This window comes from Hemibagrus wyckioides, linkage group LG18 (genome assembly GCF_019097595.1).
Source record: "Hemibagrus wyckioides isolate EC202008001 linkage group LG18, SWU_Hwy_1.0, whole genome shotgun sequence".
Classification (NCBI taxonomy): Eukaryota; Metazoa; Chordata; class Actinopteri; order Siluriformes; family Bagridae; genus Hemibagrus; species Hemibagrus wyckioides.
The window spans coordinates 13,939,417-13,953,343 of record NC_080727.1 but is presented as its reverse complement, the minus strand read 5'-3'; the positions used below and the strand labels follow the sequence as shown (position 1 = coordinate 13,953,343).

At 40.0% G+C, this 13,927-nt stretch overlaps 1 protein-coding gene across 3 annotated transcripts; it reads left to right on the top strand.

Moving 5' to 3' along the window:
• The first annotated feature begins 1,237 nt into the window (after positions 1-1,237).
• On the top strand, positions 1,238-13,712 carry med15 (mediator complex subunit 15). 3 transcript variants are annotated; one of them, XM_058415920.1, is made up of 18 exons: positions 1,238-1,387; positions 3,431-3,518; positions 3,610-3,661; positions 3,755-3,778; positions 3,894-4,064; positions 4,153-4,394; positions 5,073-5,465; positions 6,574-6,735; positions 9,048-9,155; positions 9,506-9,624; positions 10,254-10,387; positions 11,080-11,214; positions 11,301-11,364; positions 11,459-11,525; positions 11,973-12,130; positions 12,348-12,514; positions 12,668-12,766; positions 13,110-13,711. In XM_058415920.1, the coding sequence occupies exons 1-18, from the start codon at positions 1,311-1,313 to the stop codon at positions 13,244-13,246; spliced, it is 2,397 nt and encodes a 798-aa protein (XP_058271903.1). In that variant the 5' UTR covers positions 1,238-1,310; the 3' UTR covers positions 13,247-13,711. The 3 variants fall into 3 exon arrangements, with proteins under 3 accessions (XP_058271903.1, XP_058271904.1, XP_058271905.1); XM_058415921.1 differs by lacking the exon at positions 9,048-9,155 and having other exon boundaries at positions 13,110-13,712; XM_058415922.1 differs by lacking the exons at positions 6,574-6,735; positions 9,048-9,155 and having other exon boundaries at positions 13,110-13,712.
• The last annotated feature ends 215 nt before the right edge of the window (positions 13,713-13,927 follow it).

Here is a 13,927-nt window from a genome sequence, read left to right as displayed (position 1 = left end):
CCACACTGTGGTAGTAATGTGCAAATCATTCTAATGACCTGAGTCATTTAGTTAGTTCAGTACAGCTATTTGATTCTTTAATCATTGATTCATTTTTTTTGTCAGTACACACAATATATATATATATATATATATATATATATATATATATATATATATATATATATATATATATATATATAGGAATCCGACCTCCTCAACCCGATAGAACACCTTTGGGATGAATTAAAGCCGAGAATGTGAGCCAGGCCTTAAGGTCCAAACATCAGTGCCTAACATCACAAATGCACTTCTAGAGGAATGGTCAGAAATTCCCATAAACACACTCCTAAACACTGTGCAAAGCCTTCCCAGAAAAGTTGAAGCTGTTATATCTGCAAAGGGTGGGCCAACTCCATATTACAGTCATGTGCATGTAAAGGCAGATGTCCCAGTTTTGGCCCGGCTCGCAGTCTCCGCGCTAATTCATCCTAAAGGTGTTCTGTTGGGTTGAGGTCAGGATTCTGTGCTGGCCAGTCAAGTTCCACCACACCAAACTCACTCATCCATGTCTTTATGGACCTTGCTTTGTGCACTGGTGTGCAGTCATGTTGGAACAGGAAGGGGTCATCCCCAAACTGTTCCCACAAAGTTGGGAGCATGAAATTGTCCAAAATGTCTTGGTATGCTGAAGCATTAAGAGTTCCTTTCACTGGAACTAAGGGGTCAAGCCCAACCTCTAAAAAACAACACCTCAATTCAATGATTTGGATTGGTGTCCCAAAACTTATGGCAATATAGTGTATCAGTATACGTAACTAAGCGACTTGGATCACTGAAGTCGATTTGCATCACATCAGATGAAACTGAACGACTCGATGATTTAAAGATTTACATTTTTTGCTGATTAGGAAATTATTCAAATCTCTTTTTTGTCGTTTTTTCAATCCATTTAGTTCAGTATGCTAGAGCGATTCGACCGTTACTTGTCATTGGAATACTTAAGGAGAGATACATGACAGACCTACATGCTAATACAAAAATTAGTTTATTATTCTAAAACAGCATGGTGTGGATATTGTTATCTTGCTTGTACCACAGTGCTTTGTCAACAATTACAATGTTTAATTTGTTATTATTATTTTTTACTCTCACAGTCACAAATTAGCATTACTCTGTGTCACATTATTGTGTCCTGTTTATTAAAATGCTTATTATCTATTTAGGGGCTCTCAACGTTGACCTAAAAGAGCGAACTGAAAGAACCGACTCAATAACCCGATTCATTCGCAAACTAATTCAGTTTAGTGTTAACTGTTAGGGGGTTTACAATGTCGGGGATGGAAGGTGCAGGATCTGATAATGACTGGAGGAGTCAAGGATTCCGACAAAAAGTAGTCACGCAAATGTAAGTCTTTTAAAAACGTATCAAACTGTTCAACTTTGTATATTAAATTCATTACAGAACTTATACAAGATACGGCTGGCAGCGCTAGCTAGTCATCATGCTAGGTAGCCTACTAGCTTAGCATTAAAGTTAGCATCTATGGAGATAAACACAACCCGTCTGCTGACAATACGGATAATAAAACGAAACGCACCTTAATGTTTTACACTTTAGGACAAATGTAGCAGTTTAAACTGACAAATGATATTATTTTGTTGCTTGAGCTAGCCACTGCTAGATAATCTATTATAGCTGTGTTTCCGTACACATCACCAGAATCTGAAAAGAGCTGGAACTGGAAATGAACGTTTATCTAACAACTAAACACCAAGAACAGAAAATGAATCAGTTTTCTTTAAGCTAAAATACACATCTGATTTGGGAAATGCGCTGAAATGTATAGCGGTACATGTTCATGAATTGGTTTTGTTGAGGAATTTTGCCTCTTTTCATTGAGTATTTTCTCTTTCGTTTCTCCAATGGCTCAGGTGATGAAAATGAGTCACCAAATGAGTCAGGTTTGTTCAGATGGTACTCATCATGAGTAAAGGATGAATCAATGCAGGAACATCATTAATTCATTAATTCAATTGGTCTGTCTAAACGACAGCATGAAGGAAATAAAAAGAAGAAAAAACGTTTCGTATATACAAGTCGGTTCCTCAATATTCCCCCTAAGAGCCGTTCAACTCGTTCATAGGCAACAAGTGAACATTGATGTGTTAGAAGCAGGAAAAATGGGCAAGCGTAAGGATTTGAGTGAGTTTGACAAGGGACAAATTGTGATGGCTAGACGACTGGATCAGAGCATCTCCAAAACTGCAGCCCTTGTGGGGTGTTCCCGGTCTGCAGTGGTCAGTATCTATCAAAAGTGGTCAAAGGAAGGAACAGTGGTGAACCGGTGACAGGGTCACGGACCGCCTGGGCTCACTTGGGGAGAATAGGTTGGCCCGTGTGGTCCGATCCGAACAGACGATCTACTTTTGCTGAAGAAGTTAAGGCTGGTTCTGATAGAAAGGTGTCAGAATACAGAGACGGGTCAGGGCTTTTTTGGCAGCAAAAGGAGGACCAATACAATATTAGGCAGGTGGTCATAATGTTATGCCTGATCCGTGTATATCAGCTCTTTGACAAATGTTCTTCATAAAGTCACAACTTCATACAATATTTGTTGAAAATTACCTCTATATTGTCCAGCCATTTTTTAAAATGTTTTTTAAAATGTCGCAGATAAACCAAATATCTATCAAACATCTCTAAATTGTCTGCAGTGTATAATTGGTGTGAATGTGTGTGCCCTTGTGCCCTGCGATGGGTTGGCACCTCGCCCTCTTCTGCCCAGGTTCCTTGTGACCCTGTGTGGAATACGTTCAATGGGTTCTTGAGATAGGAATAATGCAAATGACAGTTCATTACCGGGTTGCCAGTCTCACAGTTTTTTATATGAAATTGGTTAAAAAATATACTCCTTGATTTATAGCAAAATGGTTTAATCTTAAAAAAAACCAAAAAAAAAACCAACCAAAATCATACAGCTACAACCCCATTCTCTGTAATCCGTAGAGACTGAACTTCCTGGAAGTTTCTGAAATACTCAGTAAGCCCATCTGTTACCTATATCCATGCCACGAGCAAAGTCAGAGATCATGTTTGTTTATCGTTGTGATTTCTTATGTGAACAATGCCTGAGGCTCTTGACTTGTATCTGCATCATATTTTGCATTGAGCTGCTGTCACATGATTGAATGATTACATAACTGCAGGAATGTGTACTGGTCTTCTTAATAAAGTGTACAGTGAGTGTAAGTGTGTCTTTTCTACAGAACCCTTTTTTTTGTGAGACATAAAGAGCATGTAATATTGCATTCATGCAAAAACTTTTTCCTGTAAAAAGCGTTCATTTCTCGGCAAGTGTTGGGTATCTCACACCCCTTTTCTCAGGCCTGGTTTATTTTGTGAAATGTTTGATCCACACTGTTATTGAGATACTCTTATTGTTTACAGAGAGGATGCCATGCGCAAAGCTGGAACAGCTCACACCAAATCCAGCAATGACATGGAGAATCACGTGTTTAACAAAGCCAAGAGTAGAGTAAGTAATGTCTGTGAGTGATATGTGAAATAACCAGCACATTAATTAAGTAGATAATCAGTGAATCAGTGATGATTGTGAATCTTAACAGGAGGAGTATCTGTCTATGGTTGCCAGGCTGATTATTCATTTCAGAGACATCCGTAAGTTTTCTTTTCATATCATTTTATTAATCCAACACCTTCTATAATCTTCTTTTAAGTGCATTTAATAACACAAAAACTTGTTTTTTCCAGATAAAAAAACACAAGGAGGCCCAGGTATGCTATATATAGATACATAGATGATATATGACACCTATAATAGCAATTTAAAAATCCTTGGTTGCTTATTCGAATGCAGTATTTCAGTTCTGCTTCTTTTTGCCCACTTCAGATCAGATGAATCCTCTACAGAATCTAACAGCGGTTGGCGGTGCCGGAGGCCCGGGCACTATTGGCATGCCCCCTCGTCCTCCTGGTGCCCCAATGGGCGCCATGGGGGCCATGAACCAAATGCCGATAGGCCAGCACGGCATGCAGGGAGTTGCAGGAAATCAGCAGGGTGGTATGTTCAGCGTGCAGATGCACTGAATTGTCATGCTTGAAATAGCGCCTCTTTACAAATGTGTTTTCTGTTTGAATCGGTCACACAGCTGGAACGCCAGTGCAGATGCAGATGGCACAGCAGCAACAGCAGTCCATACAGTTTCAGCAGTTCGCGACGCAGCAGCAGTTTGCCCAGCAGCAGCAGCAGTTAAAACTGCAGCAGATGCAACAACAACAGCAACAGCAGCAGCAGCAGCAACAGCAACATCATCAAAATCAGTCGATGCAACACCAGAACCAACAACAGCAGCAGGCCCAGGCACAACAGCAGCAACAACAGCAGAACCAGGTCAGCACATGTCTACAAAAAAAGTAGCAGGATATACATGATTGGTGCTTGGAACCTGCGTTTTTATGAATGAAAGTTTTTTTCATTGTTTTTTTTTTATATTGAGAGGCCTGTTACTGCTGATTTATAAAGTTTAAACAGTGGAAGAAAACCAGTCATAGAAATCATCATGATACTTCAAAACAGTTCTGCAACACACATTGGTAATAATACTTGTGTTAACAAACTGCCAGCATGTAAAAAGCTCTTTAATTGTACTTTTATTTAACGTCTACAAAAATAAATTGACACTGAAAATAGAGGAACCTATACTGAACATTTTATCCCAATATGGATATTATAATGTGATGTTACCCAGTCCTTATAGGTACCAGTATTTTTTTTTAAATTATGGATGGATAGCAATAATACTTTATTTCAGTAAAGCAATAATACTAGATTTCTACTTTTTTGTTTTGATGAAGCTGAATAGAAAACACTGCTGTTGCCATAAAATATTGCGTGAAAGGGTGCGAGGGGTGATAAAGCAGTGTTACCTTGACGATCCCTAAGTCATAGTGTTCTGTGTTTATATGGGGGAGAAGTTTTCTGGTACTGTGCTTTCCATAACCAAATGACAAACTGGGCATACACAATCTTTTTAACATGTAGTGTTAATTTGACTGTTTCTCATTTTAGTTGCATCAGTCTCGACTTCAGCAGCAACAGCACTTGGCACAGTTTCAGCAGCAGCAGCAGCAGGCTCATGCTCAGGCCCAGGCCCAGGCCCAGGCTCAGGCTCAGGCCCAGGCCCAGGCCCAGGCCCAGGCGCAGGCCCAGGCCCAGGCCCAGGCTCAGGCTCAGGCTCAGGCTCAGGCTCAGGCTCAATCCATTCAGCATTTACAGCAGCAGCAGCAGCTTCAGCAAGCTCAGGCCCAGCCAGGTCAGATGCCTCCACATTCCCAGCCTCCCCCACAAATTCTTGTACCCCAATCGTTGGCTGGCCAGATGCCACCTGGGCAGCACCAGGGCCTTGGTGCCCTCAATCAGCAGCAGCAGCAGCAGCATCAGCTGAAAATCCAGGCTTTCCAGGTCAGGATTACCAACAGTCACACTACACCATACAAAGTAGGATTTCATCAATAAGTGTTTTAAGTGTGTTTTATTGAAGTACACCATATTTAGGCCTGTCAAAGTAAGTAATGTGGTAACATTTCTAGAGGTATCTGTGAATAGTCACAGTTGTCCTCTCTCAAGATGTCACTGCAGTGAGTCTGTCACACAAACAAACCGAACCAAAAACACATACAATACAGTATATAACATGAAATTAATTTGTACTGCCATGTCTGAATGCTTTTTTCCTGTTCTAATGAATGAAAGGTTTGAGGCTTGGTCCAGTAAGTGATTGTAGAGGCTAGGATGTCTTAATCTGGGTGGGAAGCAGGCAGACATTAATCTCTAACACTTTGTACAGTTTGTACTCTTTCTGAATCCTCAGAAGAGTGCCTGCAGAACCCTGAATGCTGTGATATTGTGAAGACCCACTGTGTCTGGGTTTTACGTTGCATTAAAATTAAAACTAACAAAGAACGATGCCTTTTGATGGAGATCTCAATCAGGGGAATTGACCGCAATTGAACAGCCAGTAGAAATTGGCCTCATGGACCAGTATGTCCCTATGCCTCTTCGGTACCGACAATTAGTTTGTCTTTTCCTTGGTTTGAAAAATGAAACATTTCAAACTGGAAAAATGTGGGGAGAATAACACACATTAACAACATTAAGCAGAATCCCTACAAAGGGTAGTGGGATAGTGCCCTTCCCACGCCCCCCCCCGACAAGGTTGGCATCTGGCGCTGAAATACTGCATCACAAAGTGCTGCTCATGGCGGAATTCACTAGACCTATAATTAATAACTTTTAACCACAATGGCACCATGTTATGACCATTTCTCACAGCAATTATTTAAGAAAAAAATACTAATAAAGTAAGTAGTCAGTTATTTTCTAGTAGTCGCTTATACAGTTATTGTAATTTATGATGACTGATGATGTAACACACACACACGCACACCGTCTGCTTTATCTGTATTCCAATCTGCTTTATTTGTCTTCAAGTCCAAATGTTTCTTATGCATTTCTTGACCTTTCTGCTTGCTGGCTTGCGTGTGCATTTTGTATGTGTGCGCCTGAGCAGGCTAGAGTTTTGCAGCAGCAGCAGCAACAACAACAGCAGCAGCAGCAGCAACAGCAACAACAACAACAGCAACAACAACAACAGCAACAACAACAACAGCAGCAGCAACAGCAGCAAGTCCAACAAGTCCAGCAGCCCCAGCTTGTGACAGTTTCTGGCCCGGTAAGAGCTGTGCAAGCTGTAACGTCCACATGGGAAGTGAATGAATGGATTGAGCTTGGAGTGAATGCATGCCAACTGAGTGAACATTAATATTAATACTTAATGGATTGTTTTCTTTTGTTTGATGACCCACTGAATCCTCACAAAGCCAACAAGGAAAAGAATTACTGAAGAAAATGTTCGAATCCATGAGGCTGTATCTACATTGTGGGAATCATAGAGACTACCGGGCTTTAAGTTATTTCCAATTTTAACTATGAAAATGGTTTACGGGCTAGTGAAATTCCCACACTTCACATTACAAGCCTGTGATGTGATGCATTTCCACCATGGTTTACCATAGAAGACTCATTCTACTCAGATTAATAATACATCTTGGTAGTAATTGCTTAAAATCATTTTGTGATTTTTTTTTTATTTATTTATTTTTTTATATATATATATAGTGCATAACTGAATCTTGGCACGTTTTGCTGCGACAGCAGGAATTAAAATGGTTCCTAAAAAATCGGTTCCTTTGGTGGAAATGTATCTGTTAGTTAATAACCTTCATGGTGATGAGGAGGGGGAGCCTATAGAAATGACACTAAACAAAAGATCTTTCCTGGGAAGGATAGCATTCCTTTCTCCTCACATATATTACAATATATATATCATGCCAAATATGTCTCCATTCACGTGCACACACTCTGGCGTTTGCCTGATGCAAAGTACTGCACAAGAACAGAGTAAAAAATTTTAGTGTCTAGAGCTTGAGAGGGGTCTTTATTTTCTTTTGCCTTGCTTTCTGTGGCTAACAGACTGACTGCATGCTCTGCTTCTTTTGAGTCACTGCATTTATGGGCTTGTTAATTTACTAACTGTATGATATAACTGCTATAACAGTTATGCTTCTGTTCGTATACCTTTTAAGAAGGAATAAAACCCTTGGTGTGTTGCTGTTGCGGTAAAATAAGGAAGCAGTGGATGGTGTAATGGACCCACAAAAGTATCTATACTGTTCCCACCGTGCAGTTGATTATTTCTGTTAACAGCACATACCAATGTGTTTTATTCCTTTAACACAGCGATTTATCAACGTTGCAGTATTTTTTGCATTAATGAACAGCATGCCATTTTTTAAATTCAAGTTCCTGTACACGTTATAGCAGCTATTAAGCATCATTCCTTCACCAGCCTCTCTTTTATTCTTTTTCTTGTCATTAATGAGGCAAAAATACAGCTTTTTGTTAATTTAATGAGAAACTGCTCAGTTCTTCTTGAAGAAGTTGGAAAACGTAAATGTATTGCTTTACCTAAACAGCTCCTTGCAGAAAACTTCTACTCTACTGTTATACTATCTGACCAATTGGAATCTAGAATTGAACAGCACTGTGCTTTACCTTTCATCATCCACTAGTAAACAAACACAGTCTTTTTTTGGAAAGTTACAGTTAGTGTTGTACATTTGTAACATGTAATTGTTCAGCTGAGACACAGGGTGGGTGACGTTTACTCCATTGGTTTTGCGAGGAGTGATTAAGAGAAGTTTACTGCACCCAAAATAAAGTTCTGCCTCATTCAGTTTTTCAGTGGTCACAAAGATGTACCGGTGTGTTGTAGGACATCTGGAATGTATAAACAACTTTAAAACTTTCAAGTTTAAACCTAAACTTCATGTGTAGCTGAACACTGAAACTTTATAGGGCACATCTGGGACAGTTGCACAATAGGTTCTAGTTCGGGTGGTAGTAGTGGAACGCTGGATGTGATGAAGATGATAATTTAGCTCCGTTTGAAATGAATTTCTAAACCAAATAGCGTGCATCCCGTGCCCTTACACAGTATAATGTATTCATATATAATCTGAAGCATGACAGCTCATGAAGGTCTTTATTTATGGATAGAGTCACAATATTTCTTAGCTAAATTAATTTTCCATGTTGATTGACTGTATATGGGGTAAGGAGGAATCTGGTGTACCTTTTGATTTGATATTTGCCTCAGCTTTAATTAGCGAGAAGACATAGATACGCGCGTCATCTCACCTGGCATGATAAAGCAGAAGTTAGCATGCTGTCCATTAGCCTATGGCTTGCTCTTTCTAACCTGCACAAGAAGAAAGTCACAGTTGAGCTCACCCTTTATTATAGGTGATCACACGGATCACAGAACGTCTCCTTGTTTGCGTGCTCCTGTGCCTGTAGTCCCTCATTGGACCTGAGTTTTCTGAGTGTGCATGTTTGCATGTGCTTCCTCTCATATCCGCTGATGCACTGCATTTATTGTTTTTGCTTGTGACATGTCTGTTGTCCCCTCTGTCCTCCTCAAAGATGATGCCCCGTGCTGGGATACAAATGCCACCCCGGTTGCCCCGCGCCATTCCGAACTCTGCCAATCCTCCAAACCCTGCTGCCATGGGAGGACAGCAAATGCCACAGGTATTTACACCAGGGGCAGAGTGCTGGCTTTCCAGTAGGTGCCCACATCTGTGGCTCCCCCTCGCAACAGAGAGGCTGTCCATGATCAAGCCCTAACATAACAGCTGTCCCCTTTTGTCTCCCCCTCATTTAAACCCAATCCTTATGTGTGTCGGGGAAAAGGGTGGTAGGATGTTATTGCTATTTCGCAAGCTGTGCAGGTAAGTAAAACAGCAGACCTCAGAGTGAAAGCTGTTGTTTTAATGTGTGTGACAGACCAGAAACTTTTATGGCCACAAAGGTTGTTTAGTTAAAATGGTAACTCTATGTGCATATTCATATACCTTTTTACTCTGTCTTCTTCTTCAAAGGGTCAACAAATGTCCTCACCATCTCCGGTCCAAGTGCAGACACCCCAGCCTTCCATGCCTCCTCCTCCACAGCCTCAACCCTCTCCACAGCCACTCTCATCACAGCCCAACTCTGTCAGGTACCTTTGTTTCCCGTGGCCCTCGACCTTATTCCTAATCTGTTTTGTGAAAGAATAAGCTGATTTGTGTGGACTTTCATAGCATCTAAAGATTGGGAAAGGCATCTTGAACGTTATATGTTCATTTCAAATTCTCTCTCCCCATCCATTTTGAGGTTTCCTCTTGTTTTATAGCTTTAGGGAAACTTATATTAATGCATGTTATGCCATAGTGCTGTTCAATTGTGGATTTTGATTGATCAGAAGTTAAGTCTACAACTGCACCTCTGAATGTCTTCAGGATTTATTAACTTGGACTAAGAGAAAGAGAGCATGAATTAATGAGTTAACAATTATCAGTTTGACAATTTGCTGTGGTATAAAGGGCATAAAATATATTCGGGGACATTTTGTGCCACCCTAAGACTTTTAATGCTTATATCTTGAGAAACTCTATTATTTAAAAGTCATTTTTTTATTTAGAAGTCAGTATTTTATATAGTATAATATTAAAAAGGCAGGAAAGTGGAAAGCACACATATATGAGAAGAGATCACACACCCTAAAAATACAACAGTTTTGTCCAATAATATCATATGTAAGGACATGATGGGGAAGGAACTATACTGTTTTGTTTGTTTGTTTCTCAGCTCTGGTCCAACACCATCTCCAGGAGGTTTCCAACCCAGTCCTTCCCCACAGCCTTCACAGAGTCCAGCCACAGCACGCACACCACAGAGTTACCCACTGCAAGTGCCATCTCCTGGACCTCTCAGCACTCCAGGTATGTGGCACACAACAGTGCAGGTTTCTTGGCAGAAACGATGAATGTTCTGGACAATAGGACTCATTTCTTCCCTCTTTAACAGTATTTAAAAATGTGGTGCTTTTGTTTAGGAAGGATATGTTCTGTCAAATAGTAAAGATCCCACATATGTGATTTGGAAAAACTTCAAAGTATTCTACAGGTTGTGATTAAAAAAAAAAAAAAACCAACATACTGTATATTTAGGACTGAACATTGCTATGGATGGACAGATTTTACAGGTCTGACATAATTCACCAAAGAACTAGAGTAAAACTATTGGCGCATTCTCTAATGCACTGTTCCATTCTATTCAGGAGTTGAAAGTATTTTAGCAAGTATTAATGAACAAGGAGAAATACAATGTATTAACTTTAAATAAAAACATAAATGCTTGTATCTTTAATGTCAGAAAACTCTGGCAAGGTAGATATTGTTTTCTGATTACGAACTAGCTAATACCATCAGATTGTGTTGGAGAGCTGATATAAAGGAAGTTCAATCATAAATACATGTGTATACATTTGTTTAATGGGGGTTAATTTAAGATTTTTTAACAACTATTCATCCAAAAAAATCTATTTGGGTTAAACAATTAATAAGAGTGTTTTGAAATTATTTTGTGACTAAAAATTGACTGGAAAGTGAGATTTGCTTGTGCTTGCCTGCAGGTAACCCCAGCTCTGTGATGAGTCCAGCGAGTGCATCCCAGTCAGAGGACCAACTGTACATGGACAAATTGAAACAGCTCTCCAAGTACATTGAACCACTGCGCAGGATGATTAACAAGATTGACAAAAATGAAGGTATTTTTGTATTCATTTTTCAGCTCTGTCCTAGTGTTACTGCTTTTCTTGTGTGTAAATGTTGCCTTTTTCCTGTTCTTTACCAGAAAGGAAGAAGGATCTGAGCAAAATGAAAAGTCTGCTAAATATTCTCACTGATCCAAACACCAGGTGAACACTTGCTCATTAAGCTTATCATCAATCAGATAGTCCATAGTTTTGAACTTTCACTTTTGACTCAGCCACTGTGTTTTTCTTTCAATAGATGCCCCCTTAAAACCCTACAGAAGTGTGAAATAGCCTTGGAGAAGCTCAAGAATGACATGGCAGTCGTAAGTTATACAGACACTGTGCATGTACATCCTGCTGTCTATGGAGATCAACATGATATTGTGCAGAAGAAATGAAATAAAATCATGATTGGCAGACAGAACTATCATTCATTTGGCTTATTTTCCTCTAAGTAATGTTTTGTTGCTGTGACCAAATCTGTTTGATCACATTCTGATCACATTTCGTTCTTATCGTGTAATCATGTGAACTGATGCAACTGATCTCGATCATCTTAATCACATTTTAGAAAATACATTTTATTACACTGAAGAAAAGGAGCCTACAGTTAATTCAAAATTAATCAATGTCTGCCAGTTATAGCTCAGCAGATCCGTTGTTCTTATGTAATGTCCTTTTTAGATATTAAAATATAATTTTTACCCAGCTGCTGCATAGCAAATCAAATCCCATAGTCATGTTCTAACTGCTGTGCATTCTGTCCTCAGCCTACTCCTCCTCCTCCTACAGTGCCTTCCAAAAAACAGTACCTTTGCCAGCCACTGCTCGATGCTGTCTTGGCCAACATCCGTTCACCAGTTTTCAACCATTCTCTCTACCGAACGTTTGCCCCCGCAATGACGGCCATTCATGGGTCTCCCATCACGTGAGTGCCACTGAAACTATTTGCTCTTGGAGTAACTGCAACAATTCAGCATGCTTAATGCCAGCATTAATAATGCTAGACTGTACTCACAATTAAAACTTAAAACTTCCCATAACTTCCTTCTTTGTGCTAGAAATCAGAAAAAAATTCTGATTCTTTAAAGTAAGAATAATTATGCTTATAGCATGCACTCTTTTAACCATCACTTGACCTGCAGAGGGCCCATCATTCCTACTCGAAAGAGGAAGTATGAGGAAGATGATCGTCAGACTATCCCAAACATCCTGCAGGGGGAGGTAGCGCGCCTCGATTCCAAATTCCTTGTCAACTTGGACCCGTCTTTCTGCAGTAACAATGGGACGGTTCACCTAATCTGCAAACTGGGTGAGTTTGGATATAGAGTCTTTTATTCATATGTTTTCACACTCTCTCTGTTGAAAAATTAACCCTCCTATGCACCTAAACAAAGTCTGTCCCTATGGGGATCAGAGTAGAGCTTGCATTATAATCTGATAAATTTGGTTTCTATTCTTCCAGATGATAAGACCCTTCCGAGTGTTCCTCCTCTCCAGCTGAGCATTCCATCAGACTATCCTGAGCAGAGCCCTCAATGGGACAACGATGATCAGCAGTATGGTAAGAGAGCAGTCACCTATATTCAGTAAAATGGTAGATGTGGTGGTGAGGCCAGGTTGGCGGCCCAGGGTGATGAGCTGGCTTCAGTGAACTGAGGGAGGTAGGGTCATGTCTGTGGTTCTGAGGGAGGCTCCAGACTTATTTTTAGTTGTGAACACTGTTTGTCAGAACTCTGCATGTAGATTTATAATCTGTAAACCTGTGAAGTGAAATGAAAAAGCACAATTGCAAATTTGTGTCAAGTCGTTTTGGAGCATGTGCTGTTGCATTTTATGCATGTTGGAAATCAACTACATCTGCAGTCTGTAAAATGACACTCACAATATTCTCCCTTTCTTTTCAGAGGCAAACCCATTTTTGCAAAATGTCCACAAGAACATGACATCCAAACTGCTGCAGCTTCCTGACAAGCACTCGGTCACAGCTCTGCTCAACACCTGGGCTGAAAGTGTGAGACAGGCATGTCTCTCTGCTGCCTGATCACGGCAACAAGGGATGTCTTGCAGCATAAAACTCATCACTTCCATCTGTTTGCAGTTACAAATCTGATGAAGTACTATAATTCTTTTCTTAAGCAGTACAGTATGTAAAGGACCACTAAAAACACTGGTGTGTGTGAATGCGTTTTTATTTACTCTAATAAATAATCTGTTTGCTTCACTGTGCAGTGTACGCTGAGGTTTATAAAACAGCCTGGAAATCAATGTATCATGCAACTGCAACTGCCCCCCTGATTTAAACCCAGTAATTATGTTTGTGGGGGGGGAAAGCATGGTCAAACTACAGTCATGTACCCCACCCCAAGTTCTTTTTTAAGAAATGTCAATTTCTGATCTTGTTTAAATTTGTATCTGTAGATGAAAATGGTGTAATTGCATGTAACCAACAAAATATCACTTTGTTTTCACATATTAAACAAAAGAATTCAACAAAAATGTGTATTTCACCTGAGGAAAAAGTTAGGACACCCTATGCCCTAATAGCTGGTGTTTCCCACATTGGCTGAAATAAACTCGGTGAGATGTTTCTTGTAGCCATCTACCAGTTTCTGACATGGACTGGAAGAACGTTTCCCCCACTCCCCAATGCAGAATTCTTTCATCTGTGTTATCTGTGTGGGTTTATTGCATGCACAGTCCATTTCGAATCACCCCACAGGAT